General features: G+C 37.2%; 4 protein-coding genes across 4 annotated transcripts in view; 2 read left to right on the top strand and 2 right to left on the bottom strand.

The window, feature by feature from the left end:
• LOC131980055 (ephrin type-A receptor 4-like) overlaps positions 1–11,657 on the bottom strand; it is a 49,582-nt gene extending 37,925 nt beyond the window's left edge. Inside the window, exons 1-2 of the mRNA XM_059344203.1 lie at positions 11,509–11,657; positions 10,937–11,039 (exon numbers count right to left, since the gene is read on the bottom strand). The gene's annotated coding sequence lies outside the window, so the exon portion shown is untranslated. The remainder of the gene's footprint in view (positions 1–10,936; positions 11,040–11,508) is intronic.
• LOC131980056 (C-C motif chemokine 26-like) lies at positions 1,669–3,778 on the top strand. The gene is made up of 4 exons (XM_059344204.1): positions 1,669–1,797; positions 1,920–2,040; positions 2,731–2,808; positions 2,951–3,778. The coding sequence occupies exons 1-4, from the start codon at positions 1,674–1,676 to the stop codon at positions 3,102–3,104; spliced, it is 477 nt and encodes a 158-aa protein (XP_059200187.1). The 5' UTR covers positions 1,669–1,673; the 3' UTR covers positions 3,105–3,778.
• A 1,724-nt stretch (positions 11,658–13,381) lies between the features above and the next one.
• Positions 13,382–14,496, top strand: LOC131980790 (monocyte chemotactic protein 1B-like). The gene is made up of 3 exons (XM_059345089.1): positions 13,382–13,448; positions 13,579–13,687; positions 13,832–14,496. Exons 1-3 carry the CDS (start codon positions 13,382–13,384, stop codon positions 13,950–13,952), a joined length of 297 nt encoding a protein of 98 aa, XP_059201072.1. The 3' UTR covers positions 13,953–14,496.
• A 2,538-nt stretch (positions 14,497–17,034) lies between these two features.
• On the bottom strand, positions 17,035–19,366 carry LOC131980258 (monocyte chemotactic protein 1B-like). Its single transcript, XM_059344473.1, has 4 exons — positions 19,228–19,366; positions 19,005–19,116; positions 18,572–18,663; positions 17,035–17,093 (listed from the first exon to the last, which is right to left on the bottom strand). The coding sequence occupies exons 1-4, from the start codon at positions 19,292–19,294 to the stop codon at positions 17,035–17,037; spliced, it is 330 nt and encodes a 109-aa protein (XP_059200456.1). The 5' UTR covers positions 19,295–19,366.
• Between the last annotated feature and the right edge of the window lie 242 nt (positions 19,367–19,608).

The raw sequence follows: 19,608 nt of genomic DNA, 5'->3' as shown, positions 1-19,608 counted from the left end.
ACTTGCAGTAAAGGTAATTAAATGGGAAAATAGTCAGCACTTTTCATTTGTCAAGTATTTAATTCAAACAGGAGTATACCAAAATATGCTTTAGTATGTGGTTATTTCATATAGATTATTGTATAAAAAGGCACATGGTTAATAATTATGTATTATCATAAACATGCTATATCATGATATATATTGTTATCATAAATGCAGTATGAGTATATAAGCTTCATAAGTATTCTAATCTGACAACTCTATCAACGCAGCTATTACAGCTGCAAGAGTGTGCTTCCTTATGACAGTTATTTCCATTAAAAGATATACATTATACACATTATAAACACTAGCAGGAGTAACTTGTCAAATCAGCTCATTTCTTTCCTGTTTTATTAATTCTAGTGGATCCCTGTACGCTCAAAGATGCATTCCTTTCTAAAGGGGAAATGTTACTATGAAGCTGAATCACTTCAATTAATATCTGTTGGTGCAAGTGATGAAAAATCAAAACATTTTGGGCATATAAACACGTATAAATCACAGCTACATGTGGTGAGACTTATTCAACTGGAAGCCCGGCCTCCAGCTGTTTTCGTTGCCATGACAGCAAGCATCTGCATTTCTGAAGTGCCCTTGAGCAAGATTCAGTGAAGCCCCACCAGCTATAGTGGTCTGAATTCTTTTCTGGCTTTTACAGTCTTGATTTCCTTGTGAACAGGGGAAAAAATGGATTTCTCCCTCAGGGATCAGTTTAAATAAATGAATCGTCACATTTTAGTTTTTGCGTTTAGTTTATGCATTGCCTGGCAAAATATCTTAATGCGATCACATGCTTTACATGTAAATGGGGTAAGAGAAAACCCATGGTGACTGTTCATGAATTCATTCATGAAGCATTCATAGTATTTTACTGAGCAGGAGGAGTTGGTTTTTAGTCATTTCCATGAAGATTTTGATTTGTACAGTACGCTATAGAGCATTTACAACTTGAAGATGTTGTGCCTATCTAGGTCAGCTGAGCTAGATTTGGAGTTGTCAGCTTTCTGCAGACTAAATAGGTCATACTAACGAGGAGGGGGGTTTTGACAAGCCTCTCATACTACATCAGTTCTCACCACAAAACAATCTCAAGATTGCTGATTATGTAAAACACCCCGACTCCAGCTTTAAGCGCCAATGTCAAATTACGACAATGGATATTACAGTCACTTTTGTGAAAATATATGAAGCACTATGAGGGCAATATTTTGTATAACAAATTACATTTAAGCACAATTATGCATGCATATGCACTGAGAGCTAAATATGCAATAATATACCGTAGCTTTGGAGAAAAGTAAATGAAGCGAAGACAATGTGACGATGAGAATCTGCTGCGCTGTATATGAAGAACTTCACAGCACAATTATGAGCCCAAAAAGCATAAATATACATGAGAGCCCAAGGAGATGGTATGGACCTAATGCATCAATACACCAGCTCGCCTGTGATACTCTCACATGCCCACATAAACACATCTAGGAGTTGCATAACGGCAACAGAGAGGCTTCATTTTTGTGATCAAAGTGCAATGCGTGCAACTTTGGCTGCCATGATGCAACAGTGGGCTTCCTGTCCTCAATCAAGGAGATAACAAAAAACCACAACACTATCATAGGTATATATATATGTGTGTGTGTGTGAACAATATGTATTCAGTCTTTTCTCTGCTGGCTCTTCACATTGTTAAGATGGCTCCCAGAGGTGTAATTGCTGTGACAACCGTTCTCCTCTGCTTCATACTGGGCCTGCTCGGTCCAGCTCCAGCTGCCAGTAAGTTTATTCACCACATTTGACTGCTTGTCAATCACATGAAAAGACATTCGATATTACATTTAAACCCTAAAAAGAACCGATCAGCTAATAATGTGATGTGTGTGTGTGTGTGTGTGGAGTGGGTTCCCGTGTGGGCAGAGCCTGTTGTAGGCAATACAATAGGAAGCCGATACCCTTCCAGCGTATAAAGGGCTACAGAGAACAAACCACCAAGGAAAACTGCAACATTGAGGCGATCATGTAAGACTCTCTTCTATAGTACGATATTTAAATATCACTGTCAATCCTTTATGAAACGGCTGGGGAACACTAACTGATTGCATTGATTGGTAATCCTTTTGTGGAAAACAGTACTAACGTTGTTTCTGCGGAATTTATTGCCATGAAAATAAGCCATTTGATCTGGCCTACCACCACATTTTACTATCAAAACTAATTACTGCGGATTTCTTGACTCTAGAAAGGCAGCTGTTTGATCTGCTCCGTATCTCCATAAATTATATTTATAAACGATTTCTACGCAAGCTGTCTCGGCTTTAAGATTGACAAAATCCAATTTCACAAAAGAGCCGGGTATCAAACATCAGTACTTTTTGAATACCAAGTAAAGCGTACCCAAAGCTGGGACTGAATACTTAGTCAGACACTTATATCAGTTTACTTACTGTTTGATCAGATATTTCATGTTATAAATCATACAATGTTAGACCTCTTTAGAGTTCCTGCCATTGTGTTACCATAAGACAAAGTAAATACTGATGCATTTGATAAACATGGCTTATTTTGGGATAAAGAAAATCCTTTTGAAGAGAACTTCCCCAAGGTAAGTGATCAAAAATGCTTCATTTGGGGTCATTATCAAAAAATGATACATTTGATCACCAATAAAGTGCTCTCTATGTGTCTGATTATTTTTTCTCACAATTGTAGTTTCTACACAGTTAAGAAGAATGAGATATGTGCGACACGGAAAGACGAGTGGGTGAGGAAAATTCTGGACTTACTCAGGTATGAGACTCCTACTCACTTTTTAAATACCAACAAGTTTCAGTCCTGACATGGACCTTTAAATCAGGACAAGCTTTGTGTGTGAAGTGCTTCTTTTGTTTTGGGGGCATTGTGAGTAAAAACTCTACTTATCTCTTTATAGTTTAAAACTAAAGAAGATGTCCAAGACCGGCTCTGCTGCAGCTGAAACTGCGATGAGGAAAGGTGCAAAGCCTCGGTTTAATGATGGAAGCGAATCTTTCGTCAGCACCACAGAGACCCTCAGCACCCTCAACAGCACCGACACTTTCTATTAGGACAAATCAGGCCTCGGTCTTGAATTGGAATTTAATCATTTGTGTTACAGAAATGACAATTAGAAGGTATGTTTGAAATAAATTGAACCAACTGTAATCTAGTCATGTTGGGGATGATATCTCTGAAAAAGTTAAGAATTAAAAAAAAAATCTAATAATTTTTTCTTGCCTTAACATATGGAGCATCAGCATATAATCATGATTTAAGGGGGACCAGGGAAGAGCAGCTTTGATACTACTGATGTATATTATATGCTTTGTCATTTAGCAAATGTTTATGGGAATGTTTCTGTTTGTTAGATCATGCTTTTGGGACTATACTGTTTCATTGCCTGCTATGAATCTGCTGCTTAATCAAGTAATATGCCAATAGCTATTCTCATAATAAACAGGAATGCAATCCAGGCACTCCAGGATATAAAAACAAATTAATTTAATTGAAGGAAAAATTAAAAAGCCTGTATTGTAGTTGCTAAATCATTAAAAAGCTATGTTTGAAGCAAGGGCTTTTAAATAAGACCAACAGTGGTCAAAACATGCTGATCAACTTGTATCAACTTAATAATTTACCTACTATAATAAATGCTTTTTAATATTTTCATATTAGTGCCTGGATTGCCTTGTTTATCCTGTTTTCCAAGAGATCCGGACACATTTTTGATCTACGGTTGAGTATACAGAGCAACCAGTCATCTCTTTTTCCTACCAGTTCTCATAAACAAATAAATGTACTTTATTATGCTCCAACAGTGTTGTCAACATTCATTTAATCAACCAACAAAGCTGTCTCACTGCAGTGTGATCTATAATTTAATGGCTAACATACTGTTTTAATTTCATTTAAACGTTTTTTAAAATTGTCACCATTTTTAGCCGTACTGCTTTAAACTAATCGCTAAACATATTTCCAAGTAACATTTAATGGCCTGACTGAGTGGGTAAGACGCTTCACAATAATAAACTTATATTGTCTGGATAAAGGGCCCACATCTTGTGCAGACTGCTGCTGTGCATGGTGTGTGTTTCAGTGGCGTGACATGTGTGCCTGCTGTACTTGGAGAAGGATGCTGCCAGCACATCTGCTGGAAGGTGTCTACAAACTTTTCCATGAGCTGTCCTGCCCCCCCGAGCTCATGCAAATGCATGACTTGACTGACAGGGAGGCAGTCTCTGGTTCTATTTCAGATCAGCACCCCAAGGGGTTGGTGCTCAAGTCAGACAAGGTGACTCCCTCAATGACACGCTCTTCTTATCCAAACTGTCCTGAAGTTATTTCAAACGCCCACTAGATGGCACAATCGATCTGTAAAACACTAAGCCTGTGTCAGCTGCATCATGAGGTTTTGATGGTAATTTGATGAGCACAGCTACCACAGCTGATTTCAATGTCAAACAATGACAACGACACATGTGGATAAAGGACAAAATATTTATTTTTTTCAGAGCAAACAGACATCTTGTATTAGCCGAAGAAACAGCACATGTACTTATAAAGAAACAGGACAGGAGAAATAAATATTAAATATTACAGAATAACATTAGCAAGCATTTTAAATATATTAAATTATTTTAAGCCATTTTCTTATAAATATATGATGTTGGTGAGGAGTGCTTTCTAATGGCTGGAGGTTGTAGGAGCAGGAGTCGAGTTCTTTGCTCTGCGGGCCTGCCTGTAAAACACAAACAAGAGAAACAGTTAAATAACAGTTGTGCTGCCACTGAGCATGCTTGTCTGAAGCAAACAACTAAAAATGGTCAATACTGGAGACTGAGGCCTACTCACTCTAGCTCCTTTATCTTCTCAAACACCCAGTCCTGTCTCCAATGGCTGCAGACTTCTCCCTCAGTGGTCTCAAATCTGTGAGGAAAAAAATGAAGATTGATCAAAATGCCTGAAACAAATTTTCATGAAGAACTTTTAACTCATAACTTACTATTTAATAAAATAAGGAGATATTTCTTACATGACAGCACGGACACATGGGAGGTTCTTCCTCTGGATCCTGTAGCCCAAGATGGGAGCCGTGACGTTTACGATGCTGACCGATTTGCAACATTCGATTATCTTCTTGTCTGTTTTGCAGAAAACAAACAATAGGTTGTTATGAGCATGCATCACTTTCATTTGCAGCATCAAATATAATAAAATGCATTGTTAGCCTACATTTTCATTAAAAGTCAAGGATTTCAAAAGTGCACAGGATCTCTGACTTAAGGGCACTTACCAGAGGCCGTTACTGTCATTGCCAGAACGCCGGCGAAGAGAGCCAGGAATGCCAGTCTTGTGATGCACAGCTGCATGGTTACTGCGTGAGGTGCTCCAGAGGTTCTTTGCAGAAGCTGATTGTCTGATCTGGCTGAGAGCGGCGACTGACTTTCTCGGACCAGACGTTGAGGTTTTATACCGCGAAAAGAGGAACCAGGACAAACTTCACCGGATGAAAATGTGTCTGAGTGCTTTCTACATATTGTGTGCGCATCAGGGTGGGGTATCCACTTGGATGATGCTGTAGACGACTATTTCCTTTTTTTGTGATTTCATCATCACACGGTCTGGGAAATTATAATCATTAAAAATAAAGGCTACAGTGCAGTCATTCTTCAAGACTTACTTTTATGACTTTTTCAATTACTTTTATCACTACAAGTGACATATTACTAAAAGTTAAACACATGAATGTACAAAAAAACTAATGAAACTGCCTTAAACTGCTAATATAGTAGATTTCATTTGAGCAGGTTCAGCTGTGTTTGATATTCTTATAAATCTGCTGAGAAGTTTACATATCCATACCATGTTCATGTTTTTCCTTAGATTGTTTCTTTCTGCAGTCCAAAGACATGCAAGTTTAGGTGAATAAGAAATTGAATTCCCTGCTTGCAAAGTCAGTGTCAGTGCTGCTATAAATGTTACACTAGATCAGCATATTTAAATACACTAGAGAATGATTAAATACATTGGATGGATGGATGGATAGGTATTTATGTTATTCTGTATTACAGTTGTAGCAGTAACATTCTGTATTAGCCAGTTCACTATATGCTCTGTATTGCATTTACAGTCTCCATCTTAAAATATTGCATCAATAAATCCTGCTGATTTCAGCAAGAATGTTAAGGCAGCATCATGTGACAACTCACTCTTTCCAATGTGTCATTTTTCTTTCTTTTTCTATCCAACCTGCTTTCTGTTGCTGACTGTCATGGTCAGTACAGGGGCAAGAAAAGGGGAAGGAAGGATATCCTCTGGCTTTCTACCGCAAATTTCCGAGCATCCTCAACCCAAATTTGGTCATTTATCCTTGCATGCTCTGTCCTTTCAGTTACAAGTCTCGACTTGTTCAAAGGCGACCTTCATGATTTAGACAATCAAGACAGTGTAAAAGGTTAAAAAAACTACTTTGAAACTAGAAATGTATTGCTTGATATGGTGAATAATATCTGTTTACCACAAACCAACTGGGGAGGTTTTTCACTTCAGTGTAGTTGCAGCGTTATAAAAGCTGCCAAACACCAAACAACTGCCAAAAAGACTCAGAATCTGGTTTCTCGCTGCCAGTTAAACAAGGCTGCCAGTTAACAACACACGAGTTGGTTCAAAAATCGAATTTATTGGATTTGTCTGGTTGTTTGCTTTAAATAATCATTGAATGTTTTAAATTAACGCTATACACATATATATATATATATATATGTAGTCCCTTGAAGTGGTTGAAGTCATCTGCAACCTTTGTAGACCCTATTTATGACTAGCAGGAATTGCATAACTAGAGCTCATCTCCACCCACAAGTTTCTATGTTGGAATGTAGCCTTATTTACCACACAAAACAATATTTAAACCCAAGGGCAGATTATAAAACCACCAGAGATTTCAGGTTTCTGTGAAGCGAAAAAACTCACAGTCATAATTGGCAACAAAATGCCAGGAACCTGGGCATGATTAGGTTGCTGCTTTGGTAAAGTTTTTGGGCAGGAACCAGGCTTTCAAAATAGCAGAACCTGTGATCTCAGACTTGATGATTCCTAAAGCATAACTTCTCAAGAAAGCTTGTTTCCCTTCCCTCTCTTAGACAGTATTTTGCTTCGCAGGGGTCAAAGGAGTGTCGGCTATGCAAAGGACAGGACATGTTGATTACCCTTAAAAAAGAGGGTAAAACCACCACATAGTTTATATGCAGGATTTATGTTTCTCAGACATGTATTTGTGTTTTAGTTTACTTGGTAACCACAGAAGGCATTTATATGGGGTCTAAGGTACACGGTCACCCATGAAGTTGGAATAAAATATTTCTTACCTCTTTTCATGAAATGATTGTGTCAATGTGATTTATTCTTGACAGATAAAGTGTATATCTTCTCAACACTTTATTAATCATTCTCTTCCAAACATATGTCATTGAAAATGAAACAACAATTAACAAAGGATTGTGTCTGAAAACTAAATTATTCCAACTTTATGGGCAACCGTGTAGTAATTAAGAGCTAAGATTCACATTAACAAAAAAGCTTTGAATAAGAAATAATATATTGTGCTTTAAATGGTTCTAACATCCATACATTTCAGGATGAGAAAATCACTGTCATTGTTATCAATAAATAATCCTTATTAGCCTCTCAAATAAACAGTATTAATATATTTTAACAAGAAGGCTTCACAAAGTTATGATGCACTTCTTAAACTTTATAGTCTATATTTCACTTGGTTTATAAATCACCAAACTGTCATTTCAATTCAGTCAATTTATTACAGAATGACTCTTTATTAGTTTATGTGTTATTGATTAATGTGCTTAATGATAACATAAAAATATATTATTATGTTTGTGAAACAATTCACAGGCAAAATGAAGAGTCACATTTGCTTCCACTCTTCAGAAAATCATTGATGTTTATAGTAGTAATTTGGAAAAACTGCATGTAAAAGTGGTTTACAGTAAAGCTCTACAGTTTAGGAAAGCCAGCATGCTCTGTTGGCAGCAGAGTCAGCTGAAATAGAATTACAAAGGCATGTATTTACTGGATTTGGTGAATGAAACGTTAAAAATTCTTTCCAATGAAAAGCAGAAACGGTTCTTCTAAATGAGGAAGGAAGCAGGTTGATAATTGCGAAACATGACAATTTTCTGAACCTTGAATTGGAAAAGAAAGTTCTCCTTTTTATGAGGCTCATTCACAAGTTTTTATTTTACTTCAAGGCTATTAATCTAAAAGATTAAATCAAGACTGAAACTGTGATTGTGTGAGGACTTACTCTTCTCTCATATCATTATCTTTATGGGCTCCAACTTATTGCCAAATGAGAGAAGAATATAGTACAATACTTAGTCAAACAATCTTAAAGTGAATCGGTGCCCTGCAGAGCTCAGCACTCTGCGGCAAAAGTCACAGATACATCAGCGATTATTGCTAAATCATGATAACATGCTGTCATAAGGAGGGACAGGATAGAGTCAATTAAACATAATGGACCCATTGAAAAAAAATTAACTTACATTGTCATTTTAAAAGTGCCAGGGCGACAGTTTCATCAGTGCTTATTGACGATAAGATAACTTCGACAGGGACACGATGGCTGCAGGAGAGTTGAATTCCTGAGCTCATTTTAGTTTGTGTTCATTTTTATATCTGGTAGTATAATCTGATTTTGCTACAGCATTGGTTCCCATGAGATAAGGGCTGTCTTTGTTCAAACTGGTGAGGTACCACTTTCTAAGTAATGTGTTGAAGGTCAATGAAACTCTTAATTCATCTCTATCAAGGTTCTATAAGGACAGTGAGTAAAACACAAACTACTGCTGTATGAAAACATGTACGCACAAAAACAAAGGCCACAATTTGGTCAAATTATATAACAAAACACACTGTTTTTCACTGCCTACAGTCTTTTGTTTCCCAATGCTCCCATGGGTAGAACATATAAGTGTAAGTTCTTTCGAAAAACAGATATGAGAGCTGGTAAAGCTATGGCTGTAGGTGCAATAATAATCGGAAAAAGCTGCAATAACTGATTTTTTAAAACATTTTTTGGTCCTGTGCCATAACAACCTATCAGCGTTGAGATTGAGCAGAAGTCCATTCACAAAACAAGCATTTTAAAAGTTGTTTGCTTGTCATCTTGAGGACAGACCTGACAAAGCATTAGTTCAGACTTGTTTAGAAACTGGCATCATGATGTAGTTAGTTCAGCATCCTTTGGATCCATCCGTGGCAATTAAATCACACAAAAAACTATCGTAACTGTCGTTTTGGCTACTGACATATCTGGAACTTCTACAAGTTACAAAGCTACGATTATAGCCACTTTAAGGTGAGGAAATGGTCACACTCATGGTTAAAAGTAAACCATGTTTACTAAGCTTTTGTAGCAACATACTACTTCCAGTTTTGTGCCAGACAGACACAAGAGTCATAGTCAGTTCAGACTTCTCCTGTTGAGAAAGAATAATTCATATAGGACAGGGTTACTCCACCCAGTTAGGCCAATTTACAGTAAATTCATCTTAGTTGTGAGTTCTCCCAACTTAGCCTACACCTAACTGTGAACATACATCTGTTATTATCCAGCCTCCTGATAATATAACCACTCTTATCAATCTAGTGATCTAATTGATAATTTATTAACAACTACAAATCACACAATAAGTAGGATCGAATTACTTGTGCATTTTATCAATCTGCATTTTTTTGCCATGCCATCTCCCTGGCTCTGTTAATGGCAGTAGTATTGTCTGTTATTGTGACCGTCACTTGATATTCTTCATAAAGCTCCTTCAGCGCTGATTTTCACTACTTTTGCGACATCTTATTGACTGCTCCCGGCTGTTCCACGATCGATTAATACGGGCTGCTTATATACTCTGCGCTGGTGCACAATGCACCAGTACATGCAATGTAAAGCCTTGGTTGAGTAATCGTTGACGAGACATGGCTGAGCTGCGTTAGTGGAACCGATTTAGCCTCAAGTGAAAGTTGGTGTTAATTCTAACCAGGCTTTTCCAATGAAGCCGCGGTTTGTTTAGCCACCCTGATGGAACAGCCCTCTGGTGTTTCCCTGCCCTTCGTGTTCTGTGTTTGTTTTTGTCTGTCTTCCCTGTCTGTGCAGGCTGGGCGTGGCTGATCTACTTCTGCAACCACTCCTTCATTGATCCTCACCTGTTCAGCTTCCACACCTGCCTCTCATCATCTAATCGATCTCCTGCAGTATTTAACTCCGGTTCACCCTTCCAGACTCCAGTTTGTCGTTGTATCTCACATGGTAACTTGCCGTACTGGCTCCCAGAAGAACTACTAGTTTATTCTTTGTCTTGGATGTTTTTTGGATTCTCACCTCGGTTTTTGATTCAACCTCTGTTTTTGTCTCCAGCCCCGTCATACCTACCTGCTCTGCTCGGTCGCTAAGCCTGCCCTTGTCTTCCTGCCTTGGAGTTTTCCCCCTCGACTTCCCCTGTTTAGTCTGTTCATGTCCCTTTTGTGTGTGGCAAATAAAGCCTATTTTATCATCTCCTGTTTTTGGGTCTGCTTTGTGGGTTCAGTTTTCTGCCATGTGCTAGCCTTTAACAATTCTCAGTCACTAGAGATCATGAACACAGTCATTTGGGCATTTGAATGAATGACAATGCGTCAGTCCCAACACAGTGCCCTAACTGAAATCCTCACTGCCTCACTTTCAATAGTAATTCAAAACAGTCCGATAACAAATATAGGTCTTAAAGTGTAAAAAGATTGTCCCTTTTGGTGTAATTGATTTACATTTCAAATACCAAACTGGAAACTTTGTTTTCTACATAATTGTAGATCATTTTAGGGGCCACACGCAGTTTTTAAAACCCACCTGTAATCCAAGTGAAGAATCCATCATGTTGAAGCCCAAATCCTGGGATGGTCCCTGTTTCCTCTATCATGTTGCTCAGCAGAGCCTGACCAGAAAATATAACCTACATACAGCACAATAAAAACAGTTAGTACAGCTATTGTTCATTTCTACTGTATAAATATTAAACGACAATATCTTATAACCCTGTAACACATAAAATTCACATTTCATTCACTTATAACGAAGGGTTTTACAACACAACATTTCCACATCAAAGAGTACAGATGTAAGTTCTTTGCTAACACTACCTAGCTTACGTTAGCTAACATTGTGCTAATATAACCTAGTTTTTGTTATGGTAGCTCTTAGTAGAGCTTTGTCAGGTATTATTCATTACACTATTAGTGTTTTATTGTGAAGGATAGACCGGAAGTATTGATTGTTTGTGGAAGCAAGCTGTGAAGAGGAATAAAAGTGAGACTTCTCCTGTTGAAGACAGCTATTCGTGTCATTATTTTATTATCCATCTAGTATAGGCGCCCTTATACCCGGTTACACTAAGCTAGCATTAGCATAGAAAAGATACTCACCAGATCCTTTTTAATAAATAAAATTATACATTTGGATTCTTCTGAAATCTTCTAATGAACCACAGCATCCTAAAACACAATAAACCTGTTCCTGATTAATTATGAGGAAAATTTTTAATTGAAATAGCAACGTTTTCCCTTCCAGCTCATTTGCATTTATCTGAACTCTTGTTTTCTTCCGTTCTTCTAACGGATGTCTGTGAATATGCCCAGCGCCCTCTGTTGGACATTTAGGAAAACTGCAACCATTTCCTTGACTAATAAAAATATAAATATAACTAAAAAATATTGACGTCAACGTTTAGGCCTACATCATAGACTGTAAAAGACATGTAGCACTACATGAAGTACGAAAAGTCAAAACAGACTCCTCATTATGCAGAGTAGCTCAATATATCACTGGTATATTAATGTACTTTAATGTTGCAGCTGGAAAAGCTGGGAGCCTCCAGCTAGGTTGCTTAATCAATTTAATCTATTATCATTTTTGAGTTTATGATTATATGGTCACAAAATCTTAGTCCGTCAAGTAGCTTAATAGTAACTTCATTCATCAAATAAACAGCAAAGTAAAAATAACTAGAAAGTGTACTTAAGTGTAGTACTTGAGTAAATGTACTTAGTTACTTTCCACCACTGAGGTTATAAACTTGCATTTTTTTAGTATGACTATCCTCAAACTTTGCTGTCAGAAGTAGTGACAGTGGTTGGTCTACTGTGAAACTAATCTTTTTTTAGAGAAATAATTTTGAGGTTCTTGTCCCTTCTAACTGTGTTTATCACGTGAGCAAGAAAGTTTTAAGAAATCTGTTGATGAACAGCACAACTCACGTGGGTTTTAGTAAAAGTGAGCCACATGGTTTGGTGTATCCGTGCATCTATGTGCATCTGTCTATAGCCTGCAAATGTAGACCAGCATATTGAAATGTTTTCTCCTTCTGTTTGCACTGTGGTTGCAGCACTGAGTATGTCAGCATCAGTAGCAAACCTCAGAAACCTAACAGAAGAAAACTTCTATGTAACAGTAGAAAGTGAGTAAAGGAATCAACTCTGACCTTTGCCATTGGGTTTCCTCTCTGAGTGTGTGTCTTGTTTTCCAGGTTCTAAAGAGTCCAACAGGTTATCAGTGGATCTATTCTTATTTACAGTGGTGGAATGTAACTAAGTACATTTACTCAAGTATTGTACTTAGTATTGTACAGTTTTAAGTACTTAACTTGAGTATTTCCATTTTATGTAACTTTATACTACTACTCCACTACATTTTGAGGCAAATATTGTACTTTTTACTCATCTACATCAGCTTTAGTTACTTTTCAGGTTGAGATTTAACATGAAAAACATGATATATTTAAAGTGATTAGACATTTTTTTAAACTAAACCACATAAAAGTAAATTAAATTGTTTAAATCCATGTAACAGTAATAAATGAAAATCTGGAAATTCAGGCCATGTAGAAAAGTAACTTTAAATGTGCTTTGCTCCCTTTGAAATGAATGAAGTAAAGCAGAGACAGTGTTACATCATTTTCACTGACCATTATGATCAAGTTTAAGATATCGTGATTTCATGGATACAGGTATTACAGGTCCTTTCCACAATAATTTGAATTGTTACTATAATCATACATACACAGACCACATCCTCCTGCAGTGGAACATGTATCGACACCTTCAGACCAGTGAATCTAAGTATGAAGGCCGGCGAGCCGCTGTGGCAGGAAACATGTACTCCACTTTCCAGGCGTATGCATATCTGTAGGTGCAGCATGCTCGCTTTGCAAGTCGCCTCAATGAATCTGCTGACTGTGTCGGTGGGCTTAAAAAGGGGTTACAGCAAAGACGAGAGCATCATTTGAGCCAGAGACACAAAATGACGAGACTCGCTTTTCTCTCGTTTCTCCTTATAGCTATCATGGTGCCTACAGCCTCAGCAAACGGTAAGAACGATGTGAAGATTTGTGCATTTTATCCATTTATGTAATATTTCACATATGATAGGATGTATGATTTCAAGATTATGGAAAAAAAGATGATGATAATAATGGACTTCTGTGTCTTTGTTCAAAGGTTCGGTAGCCAGTTGTTGTCTGAAGCTGTCGACCACTAATATCCATCGAGACTTTCTGGTGGTTTATTACAAACAATATAAACCGTCATGCCCCATACACGCAGTGGTGTAAGTCATCCAATCTCTTCAATGTTGGGTATTATGTCCATAATTTCAGCTTTTTTGATACTATGTAAGCATGATTTGATCCATTTAGTTTTACTTCTACTACTTACAACATTAATGTATCTTTTCTGTTGTGACTTTCAATAGATTTATCACGCTGAGAGGCAAAAGGATCTGCGCTGACCCTGGAAGAGTGTGGACTAAGACCAGCATGGCCTACATAGATGGAAAGAACTCAGTATCTCATCAAACACCGCTGAATCAATAATTCACAACTGTTGAAACTAAAATACAAGTATTCTTATTTGAGCTGCATAGACCTTTGAATGTTTTCATACTATTTTCAGTCCTTACATAAAATGTTATCTATTGTATTTGCCTTATAACTGTCAATTATATGATGTTTGATGAATGTAAATATGTAAATGATGCATTACTTCCATTGTTGATGATTCTGAGTTACATTACCAAGTAAAAGTTGTGACAACGTAACAGCTTCTGGGTCGTGAGTTGCAGAATAAATCACTGTTCCACAGTGAGCGTATGGAGAACAGCTACAGTTTGTATCTCACCATCTAGAAAACACAAAGACTGAAAACAAAGTTGAGCCCAAAAAATATTAAGAGCCTTTACTGAAGTCAAAGTAGGAATACCGGACTGTAAGAATACTAAAAGAAAACTAAAATGTATCCTTATATTAATTTATTACATTACTATTTCAATCTTACATTATAAAATGAGTCTTGAATATACGTATATGTGGAATGTACGTTGAATTTAGTTGCTCAATAAAAATGTTTTAAAACCAAATAAAAACATTTCTGTCATTATTACATCTTACTTTATTAGTACTTTAATAATGATGCATTCAGGTTGTATGTTTTGTTTGTAAAATCTTAAAGTAAATATAACTATAGCTGTCAGATAAATGATAAATGATGATGATAATGATAACTAAATTACATTTCCTCTGAAATATATGCAAATAGATGTATATAAAGTGGCATGAAATGGAAATAATCAGAAAACTGTTGCTCATAAAGTTGGAAAGACAGCTGCCTTCCAGAAACAGTACTAAGTCAGCCAGGTAACTCCTTAAATAGCATGCTTTAACTGCTCTGAATGTTTATTAATAAAGATGCACGAGGGTTATCACTGCAAGACAAGACACAAAGGTGAAAGGTCAAGTATATTACCTGGGCTTCACTAGCATTTCCTTCATTGTTTAAAGTTTAAGTACATACTAACACAAACATTACAAAGTTATTTATACTTGAATCACAATGCAAAGATGAACATAGTTGAACTACCAGCAAGTTACTGTAGAATGTAGTAGAGCTACTAGTTTCATCTCATTTAGTTCACTACACTGCAAATGCTGTATGTGTAAAAGTACATGAGTAAATGTGCTATAAATGTCATATTCCACTGACACCCAGAGGGATAGTGCTTGAGAGGTCAGGATTATTAGTTATGTTCTTAAGATGGAAACATATTAACAAGAGCAGAATAAAGTGTGGGAGGTGCAGTTCAGTTGATGGGACTTTCTTTGTTTCTTTGATTTTTTCCTAAATTAAACTCTTTGCCACTCGGTTCTCTAACCACATACGACCTTTTAATGACATTGTCCCAACTTTCATTAATCAAACATCTGTTAAGTCAGTCCTCGAGATCATGTGTGAATCACTCATAGTAACCTCAGCTGAATCATTTCGATGCATTCTGGCGGTCGCCATGTTCCACCTCACCCCCACTGTAATGGTATGACCGACATGGTGGGCTTCAAGTTGACCAAGTGGAAGCTCAGGGGGCTTTTGGGTAGCATCTTTCCATCATGTGGTGCTGCTAAGAGAAAAAAAAAAAAGGTATTCAACAAACCGTCGTTTACTACACGTGGGCGGAGAGAGAAAGTACAGCCCGGCCTCATTGTGCTGCAGCTGGGGGAGGTGAGAGGGGCTGACAGTGGAGAGGGTTTGAGGTTGATGCAACATTTGTTCGAACCACAGTGCAATGGGTTTTCCCCTCCCCTCGCCTGAATTAGTGGCCCACCATTGTTGCCATGTGAATGACTGTGCTGCTGAGTGCGTGAGCGCAATGCTTACTTGGAGTGCGAATAAACATAAGTTAAGTGAATGCACTGTAAATTTGTTATAATCCTATACGTGTCATTTAATATATATTTATTAGGTCAATTTCTCTCTTGCATTGTTTTTCTACCTAGCAGTTTTTGCAAAGGACTGTGCTCTTCCTCAGCTCTGCCGTGAGCCGTGTTTCTGTCATCTTCAAGCACTTAACATGACAGCAGTCACAACAACAGCTATGGATTACTATTCATACTCACACATGGGACTTGTGGGCTGGGAATATTCCAGTGAGTAAGGTTCAGTCGGAAGTTGTGTGGAGCAAAAAGAAGCGGTGTGAGACTGCACTTTTCTCCTGATGGGGTGAACCACAGACACCTTTCCAGTGCACAGCATGTATTAGACACACACTCACATGTCATGTAACCAAAGCCGGACATTGTATGAACACATTACCCAGCCAGATGAATCATTTTTTCCTTTGCAGTCACCAAATAAATTACTGCATACAGGTGCATCTCAATACATTGAAATATGATGGAAAAGTCAATTTCCAGTAGTTCAAGTCAAATAGCCCCAACCAAGTATTGAGTCATATAGATGGACATACTTTTCAGAGGCCAACATTTCCATATTAAACATACGTTTTAAAGTTGGTCTTTTGTAATATTCCGAAAAATTTTGAGACACTGAATTTTAGGTCTTCATTAAATGTATGTCATAATCATTACAATTAGAATAAATTAAATAAATTAAGACATGAAACGTTTCATTCTGTGTGTAATGGATCTATATAATATGTTACTTCCACTTTTTGAATTGAATTGCTGACATAAATACACTTTTCTATGATATTCTAATTTATTGAGATGCACCTGTATGTGTTCAGAGCAAACAACTGGCTTGACCTCATGAATGCCTCTTTCTTGTAAGTTGTATAAGAACGGGGTTTGGCCTTGTCCGGAATTTAAGTATTCTTATAAGTAAGCGTTGTACCTCTCACCCATTGTTCTGTCTGTATCTACGTATGTTCAATGTTACATTAATTTTCTTAGAAGAGAGGAAACAGTCTTGCTAATCCTCTTCTGCTTAACTAGGTGACCACAGACACATGCTCGACTGAGTTCAGGATGTGGTGGCTGTGGGCATGGCAACCCCACAGTTTCAAATGAAACCAAGCACACCCCTGACAAACAATATCAAAAATATTACACACATACTACTACATACCTATCAGACACCAAACACAAATATAAAATACGTTGCTACTTACTTATGTTTCTTATGAACTTTCATGTTTTGCATGTTTAAATTTGCATGTTTAGTTTACTAGTGTCCTTTGGCTGACAAGAGAGGAAAAAAATAGATTTTTCTATAATAACTGCAGGTTTCTATTAGCAAGTATCCATTAGAGCAAGAGTAGAAAGTGATAAAAGCCTACAGTACTTACTATAAATATAACAGATACAAGAAAAGTTACAGTTACATTTAAAAAGCAGTACTTCATTAAAATCAGCACAACCAGCTTCAGTGTTTAATGTGTTGTGATGTTCTTCACTGTGACATTCAGTTCTGTGGGTTTCTGTGGTATTTTTTGTGCGTCACAGCAGGTTGTATCAAACATACAGATTCTCAATGTTGATAATGCTCAATAAACCAAAATACCTGTGAGATTATGTTTTATGTTCCAGTATATCTGAATGACAAATGACCAACATTATCGCAGCAATCTGCTCTCTGCTGACTTGGATAAGGCACCGGACAAGACAAGACAAGACCGTTCCAGGACTTATACACGTCCGAGGTTAGGAAACAGCCAGGGAAATGATTGCAGACACCGGAACAGCATTTGACCACATGCCATTTCATATAAAACAGCTTCTCTGAAATAACCCTGCAGTGACCAATTTCAAAACGACATATTTTTGATACAAATCATATAAAAGTTTAACAAATACACCATGTATTGGGCAAAAGATTTACAAATTGCTGCGTGCATGCTGCCTTTTGTCGTCTCACAATAAATATACAGAAAGTCACCCGTGTCGATGTAATAACATTTTTTTCTTTTGCCATTGTCATGCAGTACTTGCAAAGTATAGCCACAAACCAGACCATAATATATTCAATATTTAATGTATTAGAATACTGACATATGTCTGTTTGTAGAGCTTTAGTTATTTTGTGTTGTCTATACCTACTTGTTGTACATCAGCAGCTGTATCTATGCTGTTCATCAGTGAGCTGTTTGTTGTGTGTTGGTTTCCTTCCTGTATATTTGTATCTGCATTGCGTGTAAACACATTGAGAGCTACTGGGAACAGGTACGTGTAAGAGTCAACATACAACAGCATGCCAATTCTATTTCCACATTATGTTCCATTTATTTGTAACAAATCTGCACAAAAATTATTTTCCTGTGACTGACATACACATTTATGAAAACAAAGTGTGATCAACATTTATTTATTTATTCATTATAGAAATGGTAATATGTAAAGGTATTTTTTTGTTTCAGGTTAGTTAACTATTAATGAATTATATAGCAGGACAAGTCCAACCGGTAGCAGTTTTCTTTTTATGGTAACTTTCAATTTTTCCTCTGCCTCTTCATCCCTCTGCTGAACTTCTTCCTCTGGTATCTCCTTCTTTTTCTCCATTCCTTCTGTGGTGCCTTTTTTTGTTGTACTGGACGCTGCAGGTGTGGTGGTACTTGTTGATCCTTTTTCAGTCAGCCTTGTTGATCCTTTTTCAGTTGGTCTCTTCTTATTTGTTTTTTGCTGTGTCCAGTCCATCTGCTGTGGTATTGTGTCCTTTCCGTACAGGAACACCATGGTGGTTTTTGCCCAGACACTGTTAGGGTCAGAGCAAATCCTCTTTCCACGAATTGTTATGAACCTGTAATGGATTTTGAAATACTGGTCTCATAATTCTTTTTTGATATTGTCTTTAATTTAGTTCTGACAAATGTTTCCTTGTTAAAGAGGCATAACACATAACTAAAAAAGAAAGGCTAATGCTATATGGAGGTCCTTAGCATGTGTGGTGAGAGGTGTCAGAAATCTCGCAGACAGATCCAAACAAAAACTGTTTATTTGTACGTTTGCATTTATGTGTAAGTGTAATGCAGGCAAGCCCAGAATGTACATATATAATTTATCTGGGAGTACATGTGGATGTATGTTTTAAGATCAGATTTGGCTGAACTATGTATAGTGAAAATTTGCAGGACTACTTACACAACCGCTGTGATTGGACAGACACCCTCATACTGTTTGTAGTAAGATTTAATATAATCACGATGGATTCGTGTTTGGCTCAACTTGAGACAACATGACGCCTGTCCACGGGCTACACAAGACAGATACAGAGAAAGAAAGAATAATTACCCTTATTTCACCCTGCCAAATATTAAGATTATAGACTCAATTAAAAATCCCTCATGTTTTTTGCAGTACTCACATGCATGTGAAATGTTCACCCATGTGATGAAGCAGAGAAGAGCAGCTAACATCAGGCAACATCTCATCTTCTGGCTTTGTCCTTCAGTTGTAGCGTGCAGTATCTCTCAGCACAAACACGACACAATCTAAATCCCTCACAAAATACGTAACTCTACTGCTTGTCTGAGTATTTGAAGAGCATTGTAGCGAGCCAGTCTCACACAGCAGGCGTGGCATATACGTTTGTTAACAGACTGTCTCTAACTTACAACCCCGATTTTCAACAAAGTTGGGACGTTTTCTAAAGCACAAGTAAAACAAAATGGAATAATTTGCAAATTCTTTGTGCCATACAATCCTGACTCTGAAAACACTGGAACATTATCTTAAATGTAAATAT

The sequence above is a fragment of the Centropristis striata genome, chromosome 11 (assembly GCF_030273125.1).
Source record: "Centropristis striata isolate RG_2023a ecotype Rhode Island chromosome 11, C.striata_1.0, whole genome shotgun sequence".
In the NCBI taxonomy this organism is placed as follows: Eukaryota; Metazoa; Chordata; class Actinopteri; order Perciformes; family Serranidae; genus Centropristis; species Centropristis striata.
This window is presented reverse-complemented; position numbering and strand designations above follow the sequence as displayed.

What these genes read in the sequence shown, in the direction of transcription:
- LOC131980056 (XM_059344204.1), top strand. Translation starts at nt 1,674, where the DNA reads ATGTATTCAGTCTTTTCTCTGCTGGCTCTTCACATTGTTAAGATGGCT. An exon ending in CGGTCCAGCTCCAGCTGCCA is followed by an intron (nt 1,798 to 1,919) that starts GTAAGTTTATTC and finishes GTGTGTGTGGAG; the next exon opens with TGGGTTCCCGTGTGGGCAGA. An exon ending in AAAATTCTGGACTTACTCAG is followed by an intron (nt 2,809 to 2,950) that starts GTATGAGACTCC and finishes ATCTCTTTATAG; the next exon opens with TTTAAAACTAAAGAAGATGT.
- LOC131980790 (XM_059345089.1), top strand. Translation starts at nt 13,382, where the DNA reads ATGACGAGACTCGCTTTTCTCTCGTTTCTCCTTATAGCTATCATGGTG. An exon ending in GCCTACAGCCTCAGCAAACG is followed by an intron (nt 13,449 to 13,578) that starts GTAAGAACGATG and finishes CTTTGTTCAAAG; the next exon opens with GTTCGGTAGCCAGTTGTTGT. An exon ending in TGCCCCATACACGCAGTGGT is followed by an intron (nt 13,688 to 13,831) that starts GTAAGTCATCCA and finishes GACTTTCAATAG; the next exon opens with ATTTATCACGCTGAGAGGCA.
- LOC131980258 (XM_059344473.1), bottom strand. Translation starts at nt 19,294, where the DNA reads ATGAGATGTTGCCTGATGTTAGCTGCTCTTCTCTGCTTCATCACATGG. An exon ending in GGTGAACATTTCACATGCAT is followed by an intron (nt 19,117 to 19,227) that starts GTGAGTACTGCA and finishes TGTCTTGTGTAG; the next exon opens with CCCGTGGACAGGCGTCATGT. An exon ending in TGTCCAATCACAGCGGTTGT is followed by an intron (nt 18,664 to 19,004) that starts GTAAGTAGTCCT and finishes AATCCATTACAG; the next exon opens with GTTCATAACAATTCGTGGAA.